The sequence below is a fragment of the Nicotiana tabacum genome, chromosome 16 (genome assembly GCF_000715075.1).
Source record: "Nicotiana tabacum cultivar K326 chromosome 16, ASM71507v2, whole genome shotgun sequence".
Classification (NCBI taxonomy): domain Eukaryota; kingdom Viridiplantae; phylum Streptophyta; class Magnoliopsida; order Solanales; family Solanaceae; genus Nicotiana; species Nicotiana tabacum.
In genome coordinates, this window is record NC_134095.1 from 37,583,970 (window position 1) to 37,610,910 (window position 26,941).

At 43.6% G+C, this 26,941-nt stretch overlaps 1 protein-coding gene and 1 long non-coding RNA gene across 10 annotated transcripts; both read right to left on the reverse strand.

Moving 5' to 3' along the window:
• LOC107761868 (lysine-specific demethylase JMJ21-like) lies at positions 1 to 26,360 on the reverse strand. 8 transcript variants are annotated; one of them, XR_012700008.1, is made up of 16 exons: positions 25,974 to 26,360; positions 24,987 to 25,097; positions 24,838 to 24,893; positions 24,612 to 24,754; positions 23,514 to 23,711; positions 23,235 to 23,434; positions 10,450 to 10,549; positions 9,778 to 10,338; positions 9,226 to 9,348; positions 4,194 to 4,274; positions 3,782 to 4,110; positions 3,402 to 3,656; positions 2,182 to 2,365; positions 1,830 to 2,043; positions 857 to 1,019; positions 1 to 330 (listed from the first exon to the last, which is right to left on the reverse strand). XR_012700008.1 is itself a non-coding variant. In XM_075232736.1 (16 exons), the coding sequence occupies exons 1-16, from the start codon at positions 26,198 to 26,200 to the stop codon at positions 192 to 194; spliced, it is 2,967 nt and encodes a 988-aa protein (XP_075088837.1). In that variant the 5' UTR covers positions 26,201 to 26,360; the 3' UTR covers positions 1 to 191. The 8 variants fall into 8 exon arrangements, 4 of the variants coding, with proteins under 4 accessions (XP_075088837.1, XP_075088836.1, XP_075088838.1 ...); XR_012700005.1 differs by having other exon boundaries at positions 3,402 to 3,710; positions 25,974 to 26,350; XM_075232736.1 differs by having other exon boundaries at positions 2,182 to 2,248.
• Positions 11,143 to 19,641, reverse strand: LOC107761845 (uncharacterized). 2 transcript variants are annotated; one of them, XR_012700010.1, is made up of 3 exons: positions 19,510 to 19,641; positions 17,562 to 19,421; positions 11,143 to 17,489 (listed from the first exon to the last, which is right to left on the reverse strand). It is a non-coding gene; the product is annotated as an uncharacterized LOC107761845 (long non-coding RNA). The 2 variants fall into 2 exon arrangements; XR_012700009.1 differs by having other exon boundaries at positions 11,143 to 17,172; positions 17,248 to 19,421.
• Positions 26,361 to 26,941: the final 581 nt, after the last annotated feature.

Sequence of the window (26,941 nt, forward strand, 5' to 3'; positions counted from 1 at the left end):
TGTTTCAAGTTTTATCGTACATGATAAATTTTATTAAAATGTTAACGATATGATCAGAAGTTAAGATGAATAAAATCAACAAATAAATTCAAACAAATGTGTGTACAAGCGACTGGGACTTATTCAACATACAGCAATAGAAATTTTACCAGGGGCGTGATAGACTAAATTAAAAAGAACAAAAAGAAAGTTCAACAGGAGCCTGTATAACTGTTGAGATCTCCCCATACAGCTTCCTCTACTTCTTCCCATGATTTTGCCTTCCTTAGTTCCTTCCAAGTACCGAAGATAACTCCCAGAACATTTTCATCATGCAAAATACAGTAGCACCTGTATCAACGGAAGTCACTTAAGGTGAGTTTCCAGCATATTTCATGGCAAAAGGAGTATGAGGCTCCAATCTACTCTATCTTCATCTACAGTGCTCATGTTGGCTATCACATAGAACAATGTCTCTAGTTCCAGTTATCTACTAAAACCTGCTCAACTTAACAATCTCAAGTTCAAACTCCTACTGTATTCAGCAACTCCTTAAGTGATTGAGGTATCTGATTGATGAGAGTATCAATCAGTGGAAATCAACAATTCTAAAAATGACAAATGATGCCTCAATATGGTGAAGGACGAGGGTCATGGATTCTAAGGCCTGAGTCCACACGTCAACATTGGTCCAAATATATGTCGGTTGCCACATAATCGAAGCACGCATTACTACTATCTTCATAAGGTCGGGTATTATATAAGCTCTATTAGTGAAATTTCACTTTGAAGAACAAAACGCCTCCAATTATCTCATAGAAAAACACACGAGGACAACACAGAAGAAATATGACAACATCAGACTATATGTACTCACATGGCTCGGTAAGAAAGTCTCTGAAATCTGTTGCTTTCGGCTGATGCATTAAGTCCTCTTTTAACAAATGGAAGTTTATAGCTATCCAAAAACTGCTTCAGTAAATGTGGATCTCCTCTAAAGACATCCAGGTATATCGGGATTAAGTCAGAAATTGGGTCCCCTGAGAAAAGAACTGGGTTACTGATCACAGAAACTCAAATGTTTAAAACTAAAATCAACTCAATGAATATTTTATAACCTTCCACATCTTAAGTTTTTAGTGATACAAGATTTACAGTGCTAATTTTAGACTGATCTAGTTAAATTTAAGTAATGGCAGGTATAATTGCAAGACTCTCTGAGCCAATTAATATCCACCAAAAAGCTTCTCTTGTCAAAAGTATGCGAAACCACTTAAAAAAGGTAAAGCCTTTTTCTAAAATGGACCTCATTGATTAGCTCACATGTTAGAATAAGTAAACCTAATCTGCAAATTGTAAGGAGGGTAGAATCTAACTGTCTTAGAATTACTCTGACTCTAAAGCTTTTCTTCTTTTAAGTAGAATCTGCAAATTGTAAGGAGGGTAGAATTATTCTTCGTCGTCGTCGTCGTCTTTTTCTTAAATAAAAAAAAAATTGTTTTCTTTTAACTTGGCAAAGCCTGCCTCTGAAGCTGGTGCCAAATTCCAAATCAGTTCCATATCTATTTCCCTTTTTCTTTTCTTATTTTTCTCTTTTTCTGCTATTATAATCATTGATATTCATCCAATACGCTCATAAACTTTACCAGATTCATTTGAACAAGCAGTCATTAAAAAGTTACTATCTTAGACATACCGTAACTTCTCCAAATTATACATAATCTAGGGCCAAGCAGCAGAAGCCTAGTAGAGTCCAAATAAGAACATGGTTCATTCATCGGGAAAAGAAATATGAAACTATCAGCAGACCAAGCCCGAAAAAGCAAGGTCAAAGTTGCTTAATAACTCACCAACTGAAAGATCACTGAAATCAAGTATATGAGTAGGACGCCATGCATGTCCAGGCTCACCCAAATCAGATCCATTAGCATAAACATTGTCAATCAACTCAGGATCATCAATAGTCCCTGCAAAGCGAGAAGCAACGGAACATGGTTCCATGTGGATATTGTCATCCATTACATCAGAGTGTATCCAGGTACAAGATCTGGATCCCATGTCAACCTTAAAAAAGAGACAATAAACAAGAAGTCAGAGAAATGCATTTTCTTCAGAGGAAGGAAAAAGGGACAAAAGAAACAATAAAATGTCTAGCAGACTGAAGGAAGTCCAATGAATCACTTCATTATTAAATATAAGAACCTTTCCAAGGTCATCAGGGATGTATTCCTCAACTTTCTCAATCAGTTCTCCAGGAATCGGATCACCCCTACAGATTGAAACAACAAAAGACTCAGATCCAACTTCTGCATTAGAAGCTCAAATTCACAGTGCTTGTGCCAGCATATCTAAATGTCCAGGGAAAAGGTCACATATAGGTGTCACACTGCAAAAGAGTAATAGAGTAGAAAGCAGTCATCATAATAGCCAACATACAGAGATTATTTTTTGATGAAGAGTTAACACATACATATATTAACACGCAAATCTGTCGGAATAGATTTTTTTCAAATAAGGCACAAATAACTGACGTACATTACCTTTTATGAAGTGAACAAAAAAGTTAAAACATTAATCCAGTAGAAAACAAGCACCACAAAACGCAAAACACAGAGGTTAACAAGAAGTCCTTGCCTAAATATAATAACTGAACATAATTGTCTTTCATGTGGTGAACAAGAGAGTTAAGCTAGGATAACATGCCTCCTCTATCATATTAATTATGCAATATATAAGTAGTAAAGAAGTCATCACGGACTTTAACTTTTCAATTGAAGAAATAACTTTATAAGAGTATCTTTTTTCCCCAATGTAGGTGTCTCATGAAATTTCAAAACTACATTTCTTTATAAATGAAATTCACAACTATTAAACTAAAAGTTGAAATGCATTTTATATATGTGTCTCTTATTAAAAGTAGAGTTGAACTTTATTATATTTAAATCAAAATTAGTCAAATAATAGAGAAAATTTGACTTCAGAGATTTGTAGCATTATTTGGAATAGAAGAGGGGCCCAAGTACCATTTTGAAGAAACTAGTGGTAAGTCGTGGTAGGCAATAGTCCAAAGAAAGGCTTTAGTTTAATAGAATAACACGTATCGCTGATCTGACACCAAATGAAGAGACAATTCAGAATCAAAAAAGAAAACATTCGTATTACCCCTGACATAGTTGTTACATTAATGCAACACTAACCAACCCAAGAATTCTATAAGATAATAGAGAGGAATTAGACCCACAGTTTTATTATCTATGGCGTTTGTATCTAGGAGAATAAACGAAGATCATGGTGTCAAATATCACAGTCAAAGTCACAAAACCAGGTGAGTAGAAGCAAGGTAATAAGAGAAGCTTCACTACATAATATGAGACTTTAAAGCTGCTTTATGATCAACAAAGTATTCGGTATTAAAGGCTTACCATTTGGTCAAGCGGTTACAAACATCCTTCTTTCTCCTGTTCAGAGTTCTCAGGAACAAATTCCACTCTCCAAGAGCACAAATCTTGCCCTCATCATCCTCCAGATACCCATTAGCATTGAGGAGTACTTTCTGCTGGGCTTCCGAATATATTGAATCATTCAAAGCTGGGCATGGCACAAGATGAAGGTTGCGCATTTGTTCTCCCAGGAAGGAGGCCAAATTTACAGTATCTTCCCATGAGATGGAATCTCTTCTGCTAACAAGAGCAAAGTAAATGAAAAGGAGGAGCAGTGCTTCAAAATAACAACTGAAAGTACTTCAAATGAATGATACAGTCAATTATAGACATCTATTAAAATATAAATGGATCTCACTAACATTTGAGCATATATTTTTCCTTTGCATCTCTGTGTTATGACATATGGCCATATTGTTGAGCCGCTGCCAGCGCTTACTAGTTCGGGTAATGACATCCCAGCTTTTTTAAAATCAAACTGCCTTTTACTCCAAAGACCAAATGGATAATCAACTTGCTCAAGTTCCACAAGGGGAGTAATGTTAGCAACCACCTCCGGAACTCCTTTGCAATCCCAATGCTGAACTTTATACAATCCATTTTCAATATAAAGAATCCCACTGGCCAAAACATTAGGAATGTGATTCTTCAGAGGGGAGTTTATTTTCTGGAGTAGACTGTAAAACTCAAGCTGCAAAAGATCAAACCATAACTGAATCAATAATAGTACAAAGAAATAGAAGGAAAAAAAAAATGCCAGAACAACAGATCTACCTCGGTGCCCAAAGAATGAAGGCAAGCTTCTAATCCCTCTTCAACAAATATTTTTATAACATTGTCCCCAGCTAGATAAACCTGTACACAAGTATTACGACTTGCTAGGTTAATGATGATACTACATCTTTGTAAGAATAATTGATCTTACACTCTTTTGTAAGACATCTCAACTTCAGCATTAACTCATTGAGATGAGAACAGCCTACTTGAGTATTGATGTTTTAAACCCTCAACATTATCACATGTGAGGATCTACCGGTCATGCATGGTTACATTCTATGGTTATTGTTAGAATAGTTATGTAAATAGTAGTAAATAACCCTAATCCCATATGTATTAGGAGTAGGACATGTATTTTATATATATATATACATAACACGTCTTACTCCTAATACATATGGGATTAGGGTTATTTACTACTATTTACATAACTATTCTAACACTCCCCCTCAAGCTGGTGCATATAAATCATATGTACCGAGCTTGTTACATATGTAGTTAATACGAGGACCAGTGAGGGACTTGGTGAAAATATCTGCAAGCTGATCACTCGATTTCACAAACTTTGTAGCAATATCTCCCGAGAGTATCTTTTCTCTGACAAAGTGACAGTCAATCTCAATGTGTTTAGCTCTCTCATGGAACACTGGATTTGACGCAATATGAAGAGCAGCTTGATTATCACACACAAGTCCCATCTAACTAATCTCACCAAATTTTAACTCCTTGAGCAACTGTTTGATCCAAATTAGCTCACATGTCGCCATAGCTATTGCTCGATATTCTGCTTTCGCACTAGACCGAGCAACCACATTCTGTTTCTTGCTCTTCCAAGACACCAAATTTCCTCCTACTAAGACACAATATCCATACGTAGAACGTCTACCAGAAGGGGATCCTGCCCAATCAGCATCTGTGTATCCAATGATCTGCTCATAGCCTCGATCCTCAAACAATAAACCTTTGCCTGGAGCTGATTTTATATACCGAAAATGCGGACAACTGCACCCCAATGACTATCACACAAAGAATCCATAAACTGACTCACAACGCCATAGCCATTGCTCGATGTTCTGCTTCCGCACTAGACCGCGAGCAACCACATTCTGTTTCTTGCTCTTCCAAGACACCAAATTTCCTCCTACTAAGATACAATATCCAGACATAGAACGTCTATCAGAAGGTGATCCTGCCCAATCAACATCTGAATATCCAATGATCTGCTCATGGCTTCGATCCTCAAACAATAAACCTTTGCCCGGAGCTGATTTTATATACCGAAGAATGCGGACAACTGCATCCCAATGACTATCACACGTAGAATCCATAAACTGACTCACAACACTCATAGGAAAGGAAATGTCAGGTCTTGTCACTGTAAGGTAATTTAATTTACCAACCAACCGCCTATATCTTGCAGGATCACTAAGAGGCTCCCCCTGTCCTGGCAGAAGTTTAGAATTCGGATCCATCAGAGTGTCAACAGGTCTACAACCTGTCATTCCTGTCTCCTCAAGAATATCTAAGGCATACTTCCGTTGTGAGATCACAATAGCTGAGCTAGACTGAGCGACCTCAATACCCAGAAGATACTTTAGTTTGCCCAGATCCTTAGTCTGAAAGTGTTGAAAGAGATGTTGCTTCAATTTAGTAATACCATCCTGATCATTGCCGGTAATAACAATGTCGTCAACATAGACCACCAGATAGATACAGAGACTCGAAGCAGAATGCCGATAAAATACAGAGTGATCAGCTTCACTCCGAGTCATGCCAAACTCCTGGATAACTGTGCTGAACTTACCAAACCAGGCTCGAGGCTCGCTTTAGACCATAAAGTGGCCGGCGCAAGCGACATACAAGGCCACGAGACTCCCCCTGAGCAACAAACTCAGGTGGTTGCTCCATATAAACTTCATCCTCAAGGTCACCGTGTAAAAAAGCATTCTTAATGTCCAGCTGATAGAGAGGCCAATGGCGAACAACATCCATGGATAGAAAAAGGCGGACTGATGCTATCTTAGCCATGGGAGAGAAAGTGCCACTATAATCAAGCCCAAAAATCTGAGTGTATCCTTTTGCAACAAGACGAGCCTTAAGACGATCAACCTAGCCATCCGGGGCCGACTTTGACTGCATAAACCCAATGACAACCAACAGTAGACTTACCTGAAGGAAGAGTAACAAGCTCCCAAGTGTCACTCGCATGTAAAGCAAACATCTCCTCAATCATAGCCTGTCGCCATCCTGGATGAGATAGTGTCTCACCTGTAGACTTCGAGATAGAAACAGTGGACAAAGATGATATAAAAGCATAATAAGGTGATGACAGACATGATAACTTAAACCGACATAATGAGGATTAGGATTAAGAGTGGATCATACACCTTTGCGGAGTGCAATTGGTTGACTAAGAGGACACAAGTCCGCAATAGGTGCAGAATTTGATGCAGGACGTGAATCACCTGGGCCTAATGTTGAACGTTGACGACAATGATAAGTCAAGAGTGGTGGAGCTGCAGAAGGTTGAACTGCACTAGGTGGTGGAACTGGAGCTATAGGTGGTGGAGCTGCAACTAGAGCAGTAGGTGGTGGAGCTGCAACTGGAGCAGTAGGTGGTGGAGCTAGAGTTGTAAAGGAAGATGAATGGGAGGTAGTGACTGAATCTTCAAAAGATGAAACTGGTAGCACCTCAGAAATATCTAAGTGATTACCTGGATCTATGAAGTATGATTGGGTTTCAAATAAGGAACATCAGCAGACATAAGATACCGCTGGAGGTCAGGAGAATAGCATCGATACCCCTTTTGCTTTCTTGAGTAACCCAGAAATATACACTTAAGAGCACGAGGAGCTAACTTATCTTTTCCTGGAGTAAGGTTATGAACAAAACACGTGCTTCCAAAGACATGGGGTGGAAGAGAGAACAAAGGTAAGTGGGGAAACAGGACAGAAAATGGAACTTGATTCTGGATAGCTGAAGATGGCATACGATTAATAAGATAGCAAGATGTAAGAACTACATCCCCCCAAAAACGCAACGGAGTATGAGATTGTATGAGTAGGGTACGAGCAGTTTAAATAAGATGTCTATTCTTTCTTTCAGCTACCCCATTTTGTTGAGATGTGCGGACAAGATGTTTGATGAATGATCCCATGAGAGTTCATAAACTGCTGAAATGGGGAAGCCAAATACTCTAGGACATTATCACTACGAAATGTGTGGATATAAACCCCAAATTGATTTTGAATTTCAGTGTGTAAGGTCTGGAAAATAGAAAACAACTCAGATCGATTTTTCATCAAAAATATCCAAGTGCACCTGGAATAATCATCAATGAAACTAACAAAGTAGCGGAATCCCAAGGTAGAACTGACTCGACTAGGACCCCAAACATCTGAATGGACTAAAGTAAAAGATGACTCTGCTCTATTATCAGGATGCAGAGGGAAATGAGAGCGGGTATGCTTACCGAGCTGACATGACTCACACTCTAGAGTGGACAAGTGAGATAAACCAGGTACCATTTTCTGAAGTTTTGACAAACTGGGATGTCCCAACCGTTTATGTAATAAATCTGGTGAATCGATAACAAGACAAGTTATTGAAGGAAGACAAGATGCGAGTCCATGTGATTTTGCAAGGATAAGGTAATAAAGTCCATCTGATTCACGTCCGGTACCAATGATCCGCTCCGTACTGCGTTCCTATATAAAACAAGGTCATCAAGAAATAAAACAGCGCATTTAAGTGATTTGGCTAAGCGACTAACGGCTATGAGATTAAAAGGACTATTGGGAACATAAAGCACTGAATCTAAAGGTAAGGAAGGAAGAGGGCTTGCTTGACCTATTGCAGTTGCCATGGTTTGAGACCCATTAGCCATTGTGACTGCCGGAAGAGATTGAGAATATGAAATACTAGTGAAAAGAGATTAGTTACCGGAAATATGATCAGATGTTCCTGAATCAATGACCCAAGACTCATAGGTTGAAGATTGGGAGACACAAGTCACGCTATTATCTGTTTGAACAACGGAAGCTATCCCTGAAGATGTCTGTTTACATGCTTTGTAGTGAAGGAACTCAATATACTCCGGTAAAGAAACCATCTGGATTGGATTCAATGCATTGGATCCAACGGATTGTGAGTTAAAGACTTCTTATATGAATGCCATTATAATATTGTGCTGGAAAAAGTAGAAATTTTCTGGGGATCACTGTTCACGACGGGAAATCACGGTAGCTCGCCGGAAAATCACTGTAGCTCGTCGGAAAATTCCAAAGTTGTCGGAATCTGTCGGAAATAGTACCAATGGACTCGTAATTTATGTGCGACTAGGCTGCCCTCAAGAAGCTTGGCCAAAAAATGGCCGGAGAAACACGCACGCGCCGGAAAAATATAAAAGTGGTCGGAATTTGGTTTAAATTGGATGGGTAGACTTGGAATTGCAAGGAGATGACACTATCCAAAAGAAACGTTTCCAAATTCTGGCCGAAACAGCCCCCACACGCCGGCGCGTGGGACAGACGCGCCGGCGGCGGTAGATTTCCGGCAGGCGCGTGGATGGCCTTTTTCAGGTGACTTTCTGGGTTTGGTCGCCTATCTCTTAGGAACCTTTTGGTGTTGTTGGATTTCGCACAACACTGATAATTAGTGACTTTGACGCAAATAGTCACTTAGGTCACCGGAAAACCGCACGGTGATTAAGTTCTTTCTTCCCGGATGTCGCTGGAATGACGCACAACGATCTCTTCTCACCAAAGCTCTAATACCATGTGAGAATGCACGGGAGAAAAATATGATATTATTCATATATGTTAACTATGATATATATAATACATGTCCTACTCCTAATACATATGGGATTAGGGTTATTTACAATTTACATAACTATTCTAACATCACAAATGTTAAATGTCAGGCTCCAAGAATAACTAAATGTTCCCTTCAACTTCAGTCTAGAGAAAAAAGTGACACTAAGGAATAAGCATAACAGTCGAAGATCTGCTAAGCACAAAAACTTACTGGATTGCTGCCTGTTCCAACAGGAAGCCTCTCATCATCAGTTGGCAACGGCAACCCATGGGAGGTACAAATTTCTGCCACATATGTGTACCATCTATCAGCATTCAGCGCCAGACAGGCTCCCTAGCAAAAGTAATTCTAAGGTAGTCAGAAGTGATAACAGAAGCTTAAATTACATAAAAGTCACCCTGACAGATGACAATTATTAATCTAACACCTCATTGTGCACAGTATACAATATACATAACATGCGACTATGTGAGATCAGCTGTGCAGCTGAAAAAGGTCAAGGTTCCTGCTATGCAGCAACTTAGGCATATATAAACTCTTCAAATTAGTATCTTATTTCATGGTCCAATACAAATAACAAGCGGAGAGACATATAAAGATAATTTTCTATTCCCTAGCCACAATTGACTTTTTCCACGAAAGCTTCTAGTATACTTAGAATAGTAATATTGACTGCCCCCCCCCCCCCCCCAAAAAAAAAAAGAAGAAAAGAAGAACAACAAAACTAACCATAAACAAGCAGAGAATGGAATATATAAATACCTTCCATAGAAGGTCTCTAATCCCTGGTTTTCCAACCCAAAGCTTCGATAACCACCCTCTCATTTCTCGCTGCCCAATAGAGTTGCTCGAGCTCCATAACGAAGTGTAGTGATCCCGCTCTTTATCCAGAAACATAGCTAAGAAATTTATGTCATAAGAAAATTCCACCTCTCCCAAATCACCATCTATAGTACTTCCATTTTCTGAACCTTTAGCAGGTTGGTCAACTCTAATCCTCTTCTCTTTCCTTGACAGGTCAGAGCAGCTCAAACTGTTGTCCAAGGACAACACATTTTTTCTGACATCCTCAATACTGATATCATCCAAAGCAAGAAGCCCAGCACGGCAAACTCCTTTATGCCTATAACCAGGAGCCATATCCAGACACACAAATTCAAAGTTCTTGGTGTTCACAAAATTCTGTGTCACAGCAACAGTAGTCTCCAAATTTAGCACGCAATGCCACCATCCGCTAGGGACAAATATTGTTTCCCCAGGCAGTTGAGTACATTCTATCGGCTTGTCCTCCTCAGCGAGAAGAGGGTAGAAGTCCAGCCACCACTGGATGGACAGGAGAGAAAAATCACATAACATGGCTCAAACAAATAAAAAACCATCACAACATTAGGCAAAGTGGAAGCAAATTATTTGCATCTAAAAAATAATTAATACCTGCAAAGATGATGGAGTGTCAATACTGACATCACCATCTTCTTCATTTACATGAACTGTCACTCCTAAAGGTACTCTCCCAGGAGGATAAAGTGCCCACCTGCATAATAAAAATGAACAATGACCTTTTTATCCCCCGATAAGCATTGCAATGGTGATTAATCCACTAGTTCCAAACTACAGTATAGGAATAATTCTTGGAGCAGTGTAAAATGAGAATACCATCAAGATATTTCAAAAGTTCCAAATGATGCAAGTTATATGGTATAAAACAAACTCAAATCTACTCCTTAATATTCTGATTCAGAGTATGTTCCTATCCACTGAGTAAGTAAATAACTATCAAGAACGAAGTAATCTTTTACTTTGGTTAAAGGCCCTTTTTCTGAGAAAGGAGAATAGGAATGAAATAAAATAGAAATAGAAAGAAAAGAATCTAATTGCACAAGCAGCCCAACTATGAGGTACATCAGCAGATGTTACAATAAAACGTATATAACTTTTTGCTGGTACAACCACTCTATTGTCGACTTCTAATAAACGTGATTGACCCAATTCTGGATCATCTTCTGGAATCGTATAACTGTCTGAAGCATGGAGGAGAAGAGCCGGAAAGGGCGAAAGTTCTCCAAATCATAATGAGGCTATTATGAATAATTAAAGACATTGAATGCTAAGTTACAATCATTGTAATCAATAAACTCCCAGCTGAGAGCCAAAATCTGTCTTTTGTCACCATCCACTTCTTTGCTCAGCTTCTTTTTAGCTCATTCCCTGCTCCAAGCTATCATAAATGCAAAGCACTAAACTCTGCATTAACTTAATAATGTATATACGGTGAAATCGGAGGAGTCTATTTCCCACCATTAAGATGCATTTGGGGGGTCATATCAGTATCTCGAGGCTGCAGGACTACGATCGAGCTCCCTCCCCCGAGGTTCGCCCGCGACCCAACAAAGGTTCCGAGGATGGGGAATTCCCGAGGCAAGCAGCCAACATCAGCAGGGTCTAGCATCGTGCCTAGCCGTCCCATCCCCGTATCTTTACATTTAATGCACTCTGTACTATATCGTATTCTCTCTCCTATATAAAGAGAATCCATGCCACTTTGTAAGGGGCTGATGTTGCTCCAACTATTCTCCACAAGATCAATAATATCTCTCTCTTCTCTCTAACCTGCTCGTTCTTATTAGCTCGAGGCCACTCTTAACGTTTATAGCTTTTATACTTGTTCTTCATTTATTGTTTGGTATTGGCCATAAAGAGCCTTGCTTGATCATATCTCAACTGTTATCCCATTCCCGACTACCCCGATAGCTCGAGCCAGATATCGACCTCGAGGTCCTTCATCGACCAGTCTGAGGCTCGGGCTGCAAGCCTCTCGGTTTGATTACTGCCCCGCTTTAGCTCGTATTTCTTCGTTAAACCTCATACTCTTCGCATCTACTCCTCTAACAACTAGCATAAAAATAGATCACATATTTTTAGTCACATTTACAAATTTAATTGTTGTTACCATTTTCACGGTAAACAGTTTGGCGCCCACCGTGGGGCTAAAAATAATAGTGATTATTTTCTTGCTAGTTTCATTACACAAACGCAAGTTATCTTTCACACTTTTTCTTGTCCAAGATCTCTTGATTTCAGGTCGAAACTTCTGGCTCGGTAAACGAGGTTAAGAACGACTACCTCGAAAATCACGGAGAAAATGGTATGGTTGTTCCAGTCGTTGGCGCACCGCCGCGGAACCCCGATAACGCACCTGGACCGATTCTAGCGGATGTGGTTTCGCGAGACACGCAGCGGGCCAATGAAACCTCACACACTGACAGGAGCATACGGCATGACGACCAATAGGAAGCCCAAAAAACCCCAGCTCGGGCAGCACAGGAAGTTAGTCTTCATGTTATTTTTGAAATGTTGCAGGCACAACAGTTGGCCATTGCTTAGTTACAAAGCCATCCGAAGACTCCCAGCACGGCTGTGCCGGAAACAGCTCCCCTAGCCAAACAAGTACCCGAGGGATCAAGCAATAACGGATCGGTAGCCGGCCTTGCCATAGCAAAGATGCTTGGGGATCTCTCCGAAAGGATCGAATCAGGTTCGTGGAAATTCGTGCAACGGCCGTTCCCCGAGAAAGCGGCCCCGGAACCCATTTCAAAGAAGTACAGAACTCCCTAAGTACAACGGGACCTCAGATCCCAACGAACACATCACCGCCTATATGTGCGCGGGAAAAGGCAACGACCCAAAAGATGATGAGATTGAGCCCGTCTTGTTGAAGAGGTTCGGGGAAACACTCTCGAAAGGAACCATGATGTGACATCATAACCTAGCACCCGACCCCATAAACTCGCTTACCATACCGGCTGGCTCCTTCATAAAGACACACGCCGATGCCATCGAAGCAACGACGAGGGAGCCCGACAGATCCAGGGTCGAACAAAGGGGGAATGAGACGCCAAGGGAATTCGCACCTCACTCCCTGATGGAACGAACGAGATTGTCCCCGGTTTCGGATAACTGGGCAATACAGGCTTTCACTCAAAGCCTAAACAAACCAGGCCCGGCGATTTCGGGGCAGTTTAAACAAAACTTGATCAGGTACCCAGCCAAGACCTGGTCGGATGCCCGTACCCGGCATCAGTCGCAAATTAGGGTCGTGGATGACCATCCGGGAGCCTCCTCGGGCTCAGCTTACCCAAACAGACTCCTGGCAAAGAAACCAATGCCAAACAGAGGGAGGTACCACCCGCGTGCCGCAGACTGGAACGCCCCGAGATGCAATCTACCTTGCAACGATCGGAGAATGGTCCGAGGAAAATATCCTCGAGGAATCGTTAACAAAGCCAGATTCGACGAGGACGCATGGCCGACAAGGGCGCCTCGCCCATCAGAGTACAATTTCCACATCGCTGTACCAAATATCGTGTTCGCTGTAGGCGAAATCAGGGACGTCGAATGGCTCGGACCAATTTGGTCGAATTCCTCTCATAGGGATCACAGCCTGACGCGGGAACTACATAGCAAGTGCGGCCGCGGGGCCGAAGATAGCCACCAGCTCCGAAGGAAAGACGCCAAGCCGCTCGACAAAAATCACCGCCGAGAACTGACGAGCGACCGAATACAAGTTTAGTCCCCAGTATGGCAGGCGGCCAGGAAGAACAAAGCAAACGGGCCACAGCGCATTGCCACGACAATGGAGGATCGACGACCCTTTCCAAGAACTTGTAAAAGGGAGAGCAAAATTTCTCGTCACCGGAGAAAGGCAGATCTGGGGATATACCCCCAAGGACACCCTTACATTCAACAAAGAGGATACTGAGGCCTCGTCTCGACCTCACAATGATGTACTGGTAACCTTCTTCCTCACTCAATCTGTTTTAAATAAAACATGTGCACATGAGTGCATGTGACTCGATCAGCACTGTCGGGCCGCCGGGTCAAAACACAACCACCTCTCGAATCTTTGACAGATTCCGAACGACGATCGCTACGACAAGGAGAAAGACCATTCTCTCAGTACAGCATGACTGGCCCAGACCGGAACGCCGAGTTTCGTATCATCAAGGGAGGCGCAAGGCACGGACGCCTTATTCAAACGACCGCGGGCACATCGCCCGAAGACAGGGCCGCCCCCACTTCGCCAAAAGGATGAAATTCCCCGCAAGGGACGGAACTAAAACCGTCGGCAGGAAGCAATACGCGACAAGGGGAAATTCCGCATCACATGACGCATCGCCGACACCAATATCTCCACTCTCGAAAGAGTCAAAGGGTAAGCAAACCACATCTTCGGCCAAGCCTGATTAAGCACAGCGGAGGGCCGTACTAGAGTCCACGCCCCGAAACAGTAGGAACATACCAAACCCCGAAACGTCGCCTACACATCCCGCGGTAAAGAAAAATTACCTCCCCCCTTCGTTATTTTTCACTAACCTATATGCAGACACCCGGCCAGGGCGTTCGGAAGTTCTAACTCTACCCAGAGACCCCAAGGCCTTAACAGAACCTGCCGCGCTCTTTCCCCTCGGCCGGACTTCCGCCCAGAAGAGGGTCTCGCCAGCAAGGTTCTTAGCGGAGCAACGTACCCCCTAAGGAGGATCCGACTAGATCACAGGCCTTCTTCTGTAATCAAACGATGAAGGACACCCCCCCTTTTTGAAGGCGCCGTCCACTCGGAAGGGCCGGGGAACGGCAGACTGAGTTTCAATAGGGAATCGTGTACCGGACCAAACGGTCCAAGGAGCCACGCCCGCACGGGCCTAGCTCACAACAATGAAACGATATGTATTTACGTCAAGCAATAAAAGAATATCTTTCAGCATCTCGTACTCCAAAAAAAAAAGGGGAGGAAATTTCAGCATACTCTCGACAGGGATCCCTCCACCAAATGCATCCCGAAATACTCGAAGACTTAGCGTAAACTATTTGGCACCCGCACGACCCCAGGGTCGGAACTCCGGGCTCATAAGCCCCAACAAGGTAACTCCGAGCTCACAAATAACGGCCTTCGAGCCTAAGCAAACTTGATGACTCGGAGACTGTCGCCAATCGCCGTACACTGGAAAACCCGAGGCCGTAAGTCCCCGAGCGGGCAGACCCGGCATAACCAGAACTATTCTACATAGCATGACAAACTGTAAGACCTCAACAAGCATGACAAACTGTAAGACCTCAACAGGCATGACAAACTGTAAGACCTCAACAGGCCTGAAAATTTTGTAAGACCTTACTACAGGCATAAAACTCAATCCCGAAGTTTAGGCTATACGTCGCATTTGTAAGAATCCCGAAAGGGCATACCCTCGGTGTAGACGCCTAACTATCACTCGGGATCAAAAATGGCTCCGGCCAAACACATATGACTACGGTCAAAACGGCTACACCAGCCAAATTAACGCGACTCGGCCGCCCGATTGTCGCTAACAAAATCGCAGGCCATTACTTCGAATATACTTCGAAAAGAACCGGTTAAAACAAGCTTCCCTCAACAGGCAAACGAGTTTCGACCATGTTAGCTCCAAATCACAAGGCTTCGAGCTACTCAGCCTACGAGCTAAGAACCTTCCGAAGTGCTCGAACATCGCCGTTAACGACTTGAAATCGAGGTTCTTCCCGAACCAACGACGGTTCAGGCAAAATCATTTCGAAAAGACCTTAACGAGAGGGAAACAAAGCCTACAAAATGCCCACGGGCAAAAACGTAAGAGCCATTGTCGCCAGCCAAACGAGCCTCCGGGCCGCACATTAAAAGGTCTCAACGACCAAACAGCGTAAGAGCCACTATCGCCAGCTTGAAAATTGAAAACTTGAGGATTAAAATGAGCTCAAGTCGTAACCCAATTCAGAGACCGGATCCAAAATAGTTAACTATGCATGCCTAAGGGCCACATACATAAAAGGTCGCTCCGACCCAAGGCGTAATAGCCATTGTTGCCAGCCCATGCAAACACAAAACTCAAGGGTAAATTGAGCTTGAGTCGAATCCCGACTTGGAGACTAAACCCGAAGACGGTTAAAGTACGCAAGCCTAAGGGCAAAAAATAAAAGCCGCTATTACCAGCCTAATAAACATCGGGGCCATATTGCAGGTTCGGAGGTTTCTGTCAGCCCAAAGGTCGAATCGACCGGATTGAAATCCCGACGAACAAGAGTACAGAAGATACAAATTGCGGGGTTCCTCCTCTTATTTTTACATATTGGCGATGAAGCACAATCTCAGCCTACGACATATTATGAAAGCTATACACACAAAGAGGAAAGCAGGGAATAGACGTTCCCCCTTTCGACAACTATGGCCCGGTGGCCTCCTCCTCACCGTCCTCAGCATCGGACAGAAGGAACTTGGCATCGTACTCCTCTCCTTTGGCTTGCTCGATTTCCCCCAAGTGATCGAAGCCCCTGGCATGAATCTCCTCGAGGATTTCCCTCCGAGATCTGCACCTCACATATTCCTTGCCATTGCTTGCACGATCAAGGGCCCTCTTCAGCTCAGCGTCCTCACCACCGTCCTCAGCATCGGACAGAAGGAACTTTGGCTTGCTCGATTTCCCACGAGTGATCGAAGCCCCTAGCATAAATCTCCTCGAGGATTTCCGTCCGAGATCTGCACCTCACATATTCCTTGCTATTGCTTGCACGATCGAGGGCCCTCTTCAGCTCAGCTTTAGCAACGGCAGCGCTCCTTGAATAGGCCGCCACTTTCTGTCCCGCCCTGGTATTGCTCATCACAACCTCGGCCCGGACATTCACCACCTCGGTTTTCGCCCTCAAAAGCTCGGATGAAAGCCTTGCGATCATCTTCGCCCGAGCAGAATCATTCACACGGACGGTCTGGATTTGCGCCTCAAGAGCAAAAGCCCCGGCCTGAGCCCTCTCTTTGGCCACAAAATAGGCACTCACATGCGCCTGCAGCTCGGTGAATTCGCGTTTGACTCGGCCAACCTCGCCCCAGAGTTGTCCCAGCTCATCCGCCTTGTCCTTCAACTGAAATAGCAAAACATCAAGACGCCAAGATAGAAAGGGAGCACAACATGAAATACAGGGTACCTGTTTCTTTAGGAGGACCTCCCGAGCCCGGCTCCAGTCCATCTCACGCCGTAAAGAGACGAGCTCGCTTTCCTTTGCCACACAAAGAAGCTTGAGGGATTTCTCCCTATCCAGAGCCTCCCACAACGGGGCCTCGCAACGAAGCAGCTCGGCTTTAAGCCTGTCAAAGGCCTATGAAAGAAAGCCAGGTAAAGAAAAAGAGGAAGAGCGCAGGGCCGGAACATTTTTACGGCAGTCGAAACTTACCAAAAGGCCAAAACGCTGAGCCTCGCCGAAGGTCGAAGCAACGTCTGATAACGCGCCACTCCCGGAAGTTTGCCGATCGACCGAATCACTTCTCCTTAACCGTTGCGAAGAAGTCGCCTCACTACAAGCCTTTTTGCACCCCGAAACACCTTTCCTTTTATTGGCACTCCTTCATCCCAAAGCCAGCAACCTCTCCTCCTCCCCCGGGGAACATGGTCCCGCCTCGAAAGGACTCTCGGCACCTGCGACAGATAAATCAAATAAACTGGCAGGAAAGACGCCATTTCTTAGGAGGCAGAGCGTCGGGCACCTACCATAATGCTTCGCCTCCCATCTCCTTTTTGAGAGATCTCGCCACCGGCGCCTGTCATAAATCGAGCAAGCTGCCAGCTTACGATACCACTCGGCTAAATCAGGGACCTCGCCGGGCGACCAATGAGTTGCTACAAATAAAGAACAAAAAGATATTGTTATGGAGCCAGCCTCAGGTTGAAACGAAGACAGCTCATATGAAGCACTTACGTGTGAAGTTCCATTTCTCAGGAAACGACAAAAATTCTCCAGGGATAACATCGGTCGTTCGGATCCGAACGAACCGATTCATCCATCCACAGTCCACATCCTCCTCGCTGCCAATCGCAGGAGCTCGGGTGGATCGACGCTGAAGAGCAATCAGGCCCCGGTAGCACAATGGCCGATACAACCTCACGAGGTGGCTGAGGGTAAATTCTATCCCGGCCTTGTCGGCAAAATATCTCGTCGCCTGCACTGTTCTCCAAAGAGAGGGATGAACCTGCGCCAACGTTACTTGATATCTTCGTCAAAAATCAAGTACGACCCGGTCCGGGGAACCCGACGCGAAAACATGAGTGTATACACTCAAAAATTCCTCAACATATGTCATGGCACTCTCCTCGAGGGAATGTACTTGCAAAATCGCGTCTTCCGCCCATCCTCAATCTTTTCTGATCACCTTGAGGTTTTCCTCCCTCATTGATGAAATGATCCTGGACACATGCTCTCGATGGCCCAGAACATTGGGAGGCTTCCCCGGCGTGACAGCCCTCCTCAAGGCGGAGCACCCCGAGCCTCGCTCTCTCGACATCGGAGGCGAGCCGCTGGCACCGACCGAATGTGGAACGCAGGAGAGACTCCCCTGCACCCGATGATCAGACGTCGAAGCAGCGGCCATGGCTACGACAGATTAGGGGGGAAAGCAAGGATCCGAGCAAAAAAAATTCCTGAAACAAGGAAACGGAAGGGCTAGCAAAAAGTGTCAGGCTCTGCAGAATAGATAGCCTTATCAAGAACAGCAAATTCGCCGCTTAAGAGACAGATGAACAAATATATAGGGGCAAAGAAACAACTGCCCGCTTACCCAAGAAGGCCAATTAATTTTGGCCGCGTTAAAGTCACCCTCTCCTAGGGGAACATACTAGCGGAGTCACTCCGGCTCCCATGTGACTCAGAAAACTACGGGACCTCGGCGACGTCACAAACATTGGTTCGAGAGGAGTTGTCGATTTAACCCCGGGGTATGGCCAGTTTCAGGGTCCCGGTTGATCCGAAAGTAGGCCCCGAAAGGCCGGCACCGAGAGGCACAAGCAAAAACGCAAAAGCAAAGGGGCAAGGAGAAGGGCTGACAGAATGAAAACTCCTTTTCTACATTGTCAAAAAGAAAAACATCTTTACATTGTACATTCCCCGGAGGGCCACATACATAGGGATGGGGAAGGTATGCACAAATGACTCGGAGACTACTCCTCGTCACTATCATCTTCACCCTTATCAGGGGAAATCAAAAGCGCCAGTTTTTCCTCCACTGCACGGGCCTCCTTAAGGTCAGTTGACAGGTTGATACCTCTGGCCCCGAGTTCCTCCAGGGTCTCTCTCCTCGCCTCCGCCTTAGCATGCTCAATAGCCCGGGTCAGTTTTTGCTCAGCTGCTACGGATATGTCACGAGCTACCCTATGCGCCGTGGCAGCGTCCTCCTGATAAGTAACAGCATTTTGCTCGACCTCGGACTTAGCCGCGGCCAAAGCAGCAATCTCTCTGCGAGCACCCTTGAGAAGATCCCGGGATGTTGCCAACTCCCCGGCCGCTATTTCATTTCGCTCTCTCAACCCGGAGATCTCTGCATTCAATTAATTAATCTGTGAGCCACTATGCTCGACCTACGTGAGAAGGGTAAGACAATGAATATATGGATACGGAATGTATGTGAATACGGGATAAAAGTCGGGTACGAGCAAGGCAAAGTACCTGAGCAGCAAGATCGGCCTTCTCTCGGAGAGCCGTTCCCAAAGCGGCCCGAAGTTCTCCCAACTCTTTATCTCCCCGGGCAGAGCGAGCCTCCGAATCATGCAGCTTCGAGGTAACCTTCTTACACTCTTTCTCCTGATAAGAAAGCTCCCCGCGGAGTCGGAGGATGGCATGATCGTACATCTCCTTACACTGCGACATAGCGGAAAAGTTAGAAAGACGAAGAATGATGCTCGAGGACGAAAGAAATGCACGAGAAATGGCTATCACCTGCTGCATGAACTTCCCCGCCGCTTTGACGGCTCCAGGAATATCGAGATCAGCTCTATCAATAGCACCATCAAAGATGGTAGCAATAAAGTCTCCCCCTTTGAGAGGAGTCCCCGCTGTGGCGCCGATCATCCCGTGGGCATCCCGCAGTTCCCCTGACGAGACCGGAAAGCTCGACATAAAGTCGTTCAGGTCACCAATTTCTCCAAATGGCAACCCACGTTCCTGGAAGGCTTCGAGCCTCGACCCTTCAGGATCAACGCCAGCAGTCCCCCTGGCGGAAACTGCATCAAATCCGGCTGCGCGATTCGAAGCTACATCAGCATCCTCTTCAAGGACCCCCAGCCCACGAGCCCAACCGGAGCCAGCCGTTCCGGACTCAGTAGCCTCCGACCGAGGCGCCTGCAAGTCTCTCGCACTCGACCTCGTTCTCCTCCTTAGCGGGCTTCCATCATCATCCTCTCCTTCGGTATCAGGATTTGACTTTGAGGTTGAAGCAGCAGTCCCGACAGTGGCTCGGTGCTCGAGTGACCTGGTTTTCTTTGTCGCAGGACGGACAACAGCTGCCCTACTTTTTCTCTTCTTGCTCGTATCGAGCTCCAAGGCCCCTGCTTCGCCACCAGGGGGTGGCCTCATCAGCATATTCTCGCCAAGACCTGCACCAGCACAGTAACCGCAATACGCTTTTGCTAAGGGCTCAAAAAGAAACACAAAATACGAAGCATAGGCGGTAAAGAAACCTCAACATGATTCTTGGCCACCCAACGATTCTTAGCCAGGCCGGTCCAAGACCGAACGCGATATGGGAACTTCTCGTTCAACCTCCTGATCCATCCCGACAAATCTGGGACCACCTCCGAGCGCCAAGCGGCGGCTGCAGGGAGCACAAAGAGATTATTATTTCAAAAGGAAGAATAGTTGAAAAGCAGCTAAGGGGAAAATTGCTTACGTCGGGTATTCCACCTCTTTGGAAAGGGCATCCTCTGGGCCGGGATGATATCCGAGGTCCTTACTCGGATAAACCTGCTCATCCATCCTCGATCCTTTCCCTCGTTGACGCTCGTGAAAAAAGATTTTTTGGACCGATGGCAGAGCCTGATTAAGCCTCGATACAATCGAGGACTGTACATACTGACCAGATGATTGAGGGTAAAGATCTCACCCTCAACCTCTTCGGTGAAATAACGAAGCATCAACACTATCCTCCAAAAAAAGGATAGATCTGACCAAGCATCACTTGGTATCGGTCGCAGAAATCAAGGATAACCGGGTCTATCTCCAAGGGAGGGGACTCGACAGATTTATCAGGTCCCAGGGTGAATGGGTAGGTGTACACGTGAAGGAAGCTAGCCTTAAAGTCAGTTATATTATCGTCGGGACCGGGAATCTGAACCTCCACTGCCTCGTTCAGCAGACCCTCTTCACCTTGCTAATATCGGTCACGACGCTAACGTATCGGGACACCTTGCTAATATCGGGACGCATCGGCCCGACGTAGATGAAGTGGCATCGACATTAAAATCCTCTGACACATCGAGATCAGGTGGGGTACATTGTTCCAAGAAGGGAACCGCTCTGGTTTCTTCCTTAGGCGATCGGGATGATGATGCAGCGTCGTTCACTCGGGGAACCGTCCTAGAGGTCCTAGCCATGTCAATGGTAAAAATCCTTCTATGAAAAGATAAAGGGGTGTCAAATACAAAAATTCTGACTCGTGAGCTTGGAAGTGGGGTGAAAGTGGAAAGTGTTACGCAACCGATGCATTTATAGGAACAGCTGGGGAAGCGGAAGGGACGAGCCAATGGCAGTTCGTGGGTTTCTCGATTACCGCATCTGATGGCGACCTTGCACAGTTCTCTGGAACATGGCATTTAATGCTCTTAAACGGTTGACGTCACGGCAATGATGACCTCGAGACGACGGTTCAAAATCGTTTCCTATTACTTCATTCTTGGAAATGCGGAGACTATTTGTATAAGGTGAAATCGGAGTCTATTTCCCGCCATTAAGATGCATTCGGGTGGTCATATCAGTATCTCGAGGCTGCAGGACTATGATCAAGCTCCCTCCCCCGAGGTTCGCCCGCGACCCAACAGAGGTTCCGAGGATGGGGAATTCCCGAGGCAAGCAGCCAGCATGAGCAGGGTCTCTGTACTATATCGTATTCCCTCTCCTATATAAAGGGAATCCATGCCACTTTGTAAGGGGCTGATGTTGCTCCAACTATTCTCCACAAGATCAATAATATCTCTCTCTTCTCTCTAACCTGCTCGTTCTTAATAGCTCGAGGCCACTCTTAACGTTTATAGCTTTTATACTTGTTCTTCATTTATTGTTCGGTATTGGCCATAAAGAGCCTTGCTTGATCATATCTCAACTGTTATCCCATTCCCGACTACCCCCGATAGCTCGAGCTCGAGCCAGATATCGACCCTCGAGGTCCTTCATCGACCAGTTCGAGGCTTGGGCTGCAAGCCTCTCGGTTTGATTACTGTCCCGCTTTAGCTCGTATTTCTTCATTAAACCCCATACTCTTAGCATTTACTGCTCTAACAACTACCATAAAAATAGATCACATATTTTTAGAGTCTCATTTACAAATTTAATTGTTGTTACCATTTTCACGGTAAACATAATGCCTATCCAGGAAAACTATGGGAAGATATTCATTGAGTCAAACTCTTTTTTCCTTTGTTTACACTTTTAAGAATATATGAATTTGGCTATTTTCGAAGCGCACTTTTCATGAAATAACTTCAAGGAAAAAAGTGAAAGACTGACCGAACTCAAATTTTCAGCAAAGCTAGCCTCTTTGTAGATATACACTAACGAACCTACCATGAAAAGCAAGTATGATATGCCTATAGGACAGAAGGGCAGAGAGAGCTTAAAAAAACTCGTTCAGAAGTATAAACTCTCTAAATAACATTCCTACTTAAGCCTCAGCATTCCATCTATGACTTCTTTTTCTTCAACACTAGGGCTGTTTTCTGACCAACCCCATTATCTCTATCCACAACTGAGCAAACCAGCATTATCTCCAATGCGTTCTGCTTTAACTTCATTGATTGGTAAGGGAGATTATTAACTAAGTAGGCAATAGTGAGTACGAGAGACAAGAGGGGTTGCTCTGATGGTAAGCAACCTCCACTTCCAACCAAGAGGTTATGAGTTCAAGTCACCCCAAGAGCAAGGTGGGGAGTTCTTGGAGGGAAGGATGCCGAGGGTCTATTTGAAAACAGCCTCTCTACCCCAGGGTAGGGGTAAGGTCTGCGTGCACACTACTCTCCCCATACCCCACTAGTGGGATTATACTAGATTGTTGTTGTTGCAATAGTGAGTACGAGTTTGATTGGTCAGGAATTATTAAAGAACACATGCACTAACTGAAGTATTCAGCAAGACCCTGAGACAAGATGACTGGGAAAGAGATAGACTGGTTCTCAATAATATACCTTTTACGACCACATAAAAGTGTATTCCACGCACTAGTTAGGGCAGGATCAACATGCCAAGAGGCACCAGACCTCTCCGGTCCCATAATGAGCCACCTGAAAGGAGGTCGTTGATCCCTGTCCAGCACATCAAAGAAGTCTTCTTTGAATATATTTGGAACACTGTAATCCTTCAACAATTCTGGTGCAGTTTCCCCAAACTGAGAGAACAAAATTCAAATTAGAACAATTTGTCACGGGAGAAACTGCACAGAGAGAATAGCAGGAGTGTAAAGGAACCTTCTCATCGAAAATGTAAAGAGGATCCTCGTCATGCTGAAGTTTGATGTAAGACACATAGTCCTTAAGTTTCATCTTAATCTTGTGACGACTTCTTTGAGATAATTTAAATGCTGTATCTTCATATTTCTTCAAAAGCTCCTCCGTAGTCCATGTAGTGCTTGCAGGCCAAGTGTCAGCCAATCCAGCAATTAGTACCTGTTATAGTGTAAGTAATAAGCTTGGTGAAGAAGATAATCTATACTCTCATAAGCTGTCAATCAAGAAAACCATGCACATAAGTTGTCAGCACTAAAAAGTTTCAGACTAATTAAACCCATGCCTTTTGCCCCCTTTTAAGAATACATATGAACAACATAGGTCATATGATAGAAAATGCAACCAGCTAGATTTAAACAGAAAGGGCCAGTCTATATCATCAATCAACTATACTAGTTGGAGTCTAGCCATATGAATCCTCTGTATAATACGATGAATTCAGTGTATATATAAGAAAGAAAAGGAGGGAAATGAAAGGCAAAAAATATTGTAATGGAGACGGGAAAACACAAGAAGAAGAAGAAGAAGAGGCAACGAAGAATCACTAAACAATTTGTTTTCTGATATGCACGTGTAAAACTAATTATTACAAGACAATAAGCTCTCCCTTCATCTATTCAAGTGCCCTACTTTGACTTGGGAACAACTAGTAAGGAACACTTGAAATGCCAGAATAGTTGAGTAGAAGTGGGTCCAAAAGTGACAGAAAACTAACTTCGCAAGAACTTGAACATTTTAGACTGATTTCAAGTTGCAACTACAGTAATTTTTGATAGTAGGATATCTGTTAAAGGTAATAGAGTAAAGGTGTCCCTTTAAGCAAAGTAGACACAATTGTGGGATAACTTAAATAACAGAAAATATGACATATAATTTGAGAAAGGCAGTATGTTCAACGGAAAGGAGGTAAAATTGCATGAAATGATGCAAGCTAAAACATAACTTTACCACAAGTTGTATGCAATATAAGTAGTGGATACAAAGATAATCCAACAAATTACCAACAATCTGACAACCACGCCATGTGAGTTAAACGATTTTAGGTAGCGAACACCATACCGGTTTCTGTCCATCATACTTATCATGAAACTCTTCTATAGAAAGGTTCTTCGCTCTTTCCACGTTTCCGGTATCATAATAAAATCCATTCAATGATGTATAGCACCGGTATAATCTACGATACAGGAACAAAGAATTGAATCCTGCACAAGTTGAGCTCCCATTAGTACATTGTGTAGAAAATCCAAGAAACCAATAGAAATATATGCATACATATATATATTACCGTCAAAGTGTAGCGGCTTCCGGCAGGATTCATTGTTTTCAAAAGTCACATTCAATCTACATCCAAAGGGAAAATACAATGAACTGTCAGAAAACAGAATATATGAAGGCTAACTACACTGCAGAGGAAAATCCTATCAATATCCATACTGGTCCAGGGCTGTTCTTTTCCAGGAGCCTTTATATTGAAGCTGACGATTAGCAATATCAAGGCATATGCTCATCCATAGGGGCTCCTCATTGCATAGAATATACATCACACTGCAAAATGGTAAGTATTTGAGAAATGTACGGGATAAAGTGGCAGTGAGTTTTTCCTTAAGCTTACATCAGAAAATGAAGGCACTGAAAGCACTACGAATAAGGAGTTGTATCTCAAGAAATCATGTCCAATCAATAAGCTCGGCTCTACTGACTCTACGAGTGATTAATAGGCATAGGGGCACAATCAATAAAGGTAGTAACCCCCCTTCGCCGAAAAATTACACTGTATATATAAGGCAAAATCTGTTTTTACCTCTATATATTAAGTTTTGAACCCCCTTAACACAATCCAAAAGTGTAGTTTAGTGGTCAAGGGGTTCAAAATCTACATAAGGTCATGGGTCCCCCTTCGTGGAGATTTTGCCTCCGCCACTGGGCATAGGGGCACAATCAATAAAGGCAGTAACTTTGTCACTATCATCCATACTATCTTAAGCAGATATTCTAAGTATTTAATCAGATTCCAATCAACATGCTCACAGGCACACCAACAACTTGATCACCCGGCCAGAATAAGCAAACTATCTGCGTCTATCTGCCATAGACCAATAATAACTGAAAATGAGAAGAAAGAAACGGACACAAGATCCACATTCTACTAATTCATAGAGATCAAATAAAAATTGAACACCTATAGGTCAGAAGAAGCAATGAATCATGCGATGATGCAATTGAAACTAAAGCTTAATTAAACTCGAAACTGAACCGTCATTCCTATTTACATATGATAAGCAGAAATTGAGCTCCAAACCAAAAGTCATTGCGAATCATCGTATTTACAAACAATATGATCACAAATTCCACATTCAAAAACATCAAAAATACACAAAACTAAGTTTTTTGCAGAAAAAACAGTAAAGGAATTGAAAAAACCTGCTAACACAGGAAAGGCGAGCGACATCGTGAGGAGTGAGAAAAGTCAGTATAGCGCACAAAACTTCGTCGGGAAGAATTCGGAGGTCTCCGAGAGCCGCCGGCCTCCGATCTATCTGTTCAACTTCCATTGGCGATGACTCAGGTTGCGTTTGCAATTGAGGATTTTCTTCTACCTCCATTTTTCGTTTTTCTAATGTTTGAATTGAGAAGATGATTTGCAGCATTCAATAGTTTGTTAAATCTGCGGCGTAAAACTTAAGCAACTCTTCAGCGCGTTAGATTTTTTTTTTTTTTTTTCTTAAAAAAATCCTTTTCTCCGGTTCCTTAGGCGTGGTAATAACGTGTCGCGTTCCACCAAAATTCACATGTTATCCGATTATCATTGGTTTTGCTAGTCTTTGTTGCAAATTTCTACTAATTCTTTTCTTTCCAAAAATTAACGAATCATATAATTATCTATTATAAATAAAATTCTATTTACAGTGAATGTACATATTTAGAGAGATTCTAGGGTTTTTTACTTTGTGGCTAAGTCATTTTCCCCCTATAAATATAGGGGTCTTACCCCATTGTAAATCATCCCAAAATTCAATAAGAATTTCCTCTCTCTTTCTCTGCAATATTGTTCTTCTACTTTTATTGTTTCATAACACGTTATCAGCACGAGACTCTACCGTCTCAAGAAGCGTTTGAGAAGATTAAGGTACAATTTTTTTCCTCTTTTTAATTATGACTAACATTATGAAAAGAAAGTTCGTTGCCCTTGAAATTTCGGGCAAGAACTATATGACATGGGTGTTGGATGCTAAAATACATTTAGATGCAATGGGTCTTGGAGACACCACTAAAGACAAAACTAAAGCATCCACCCAAGACTGTGCTAAGGCCTTGATTTTCTTGCGCCATCACCTTGATGAAGGGTTGAAAATAGAATATCTCACAGTCAAAGATCCACTTGTTTTGTG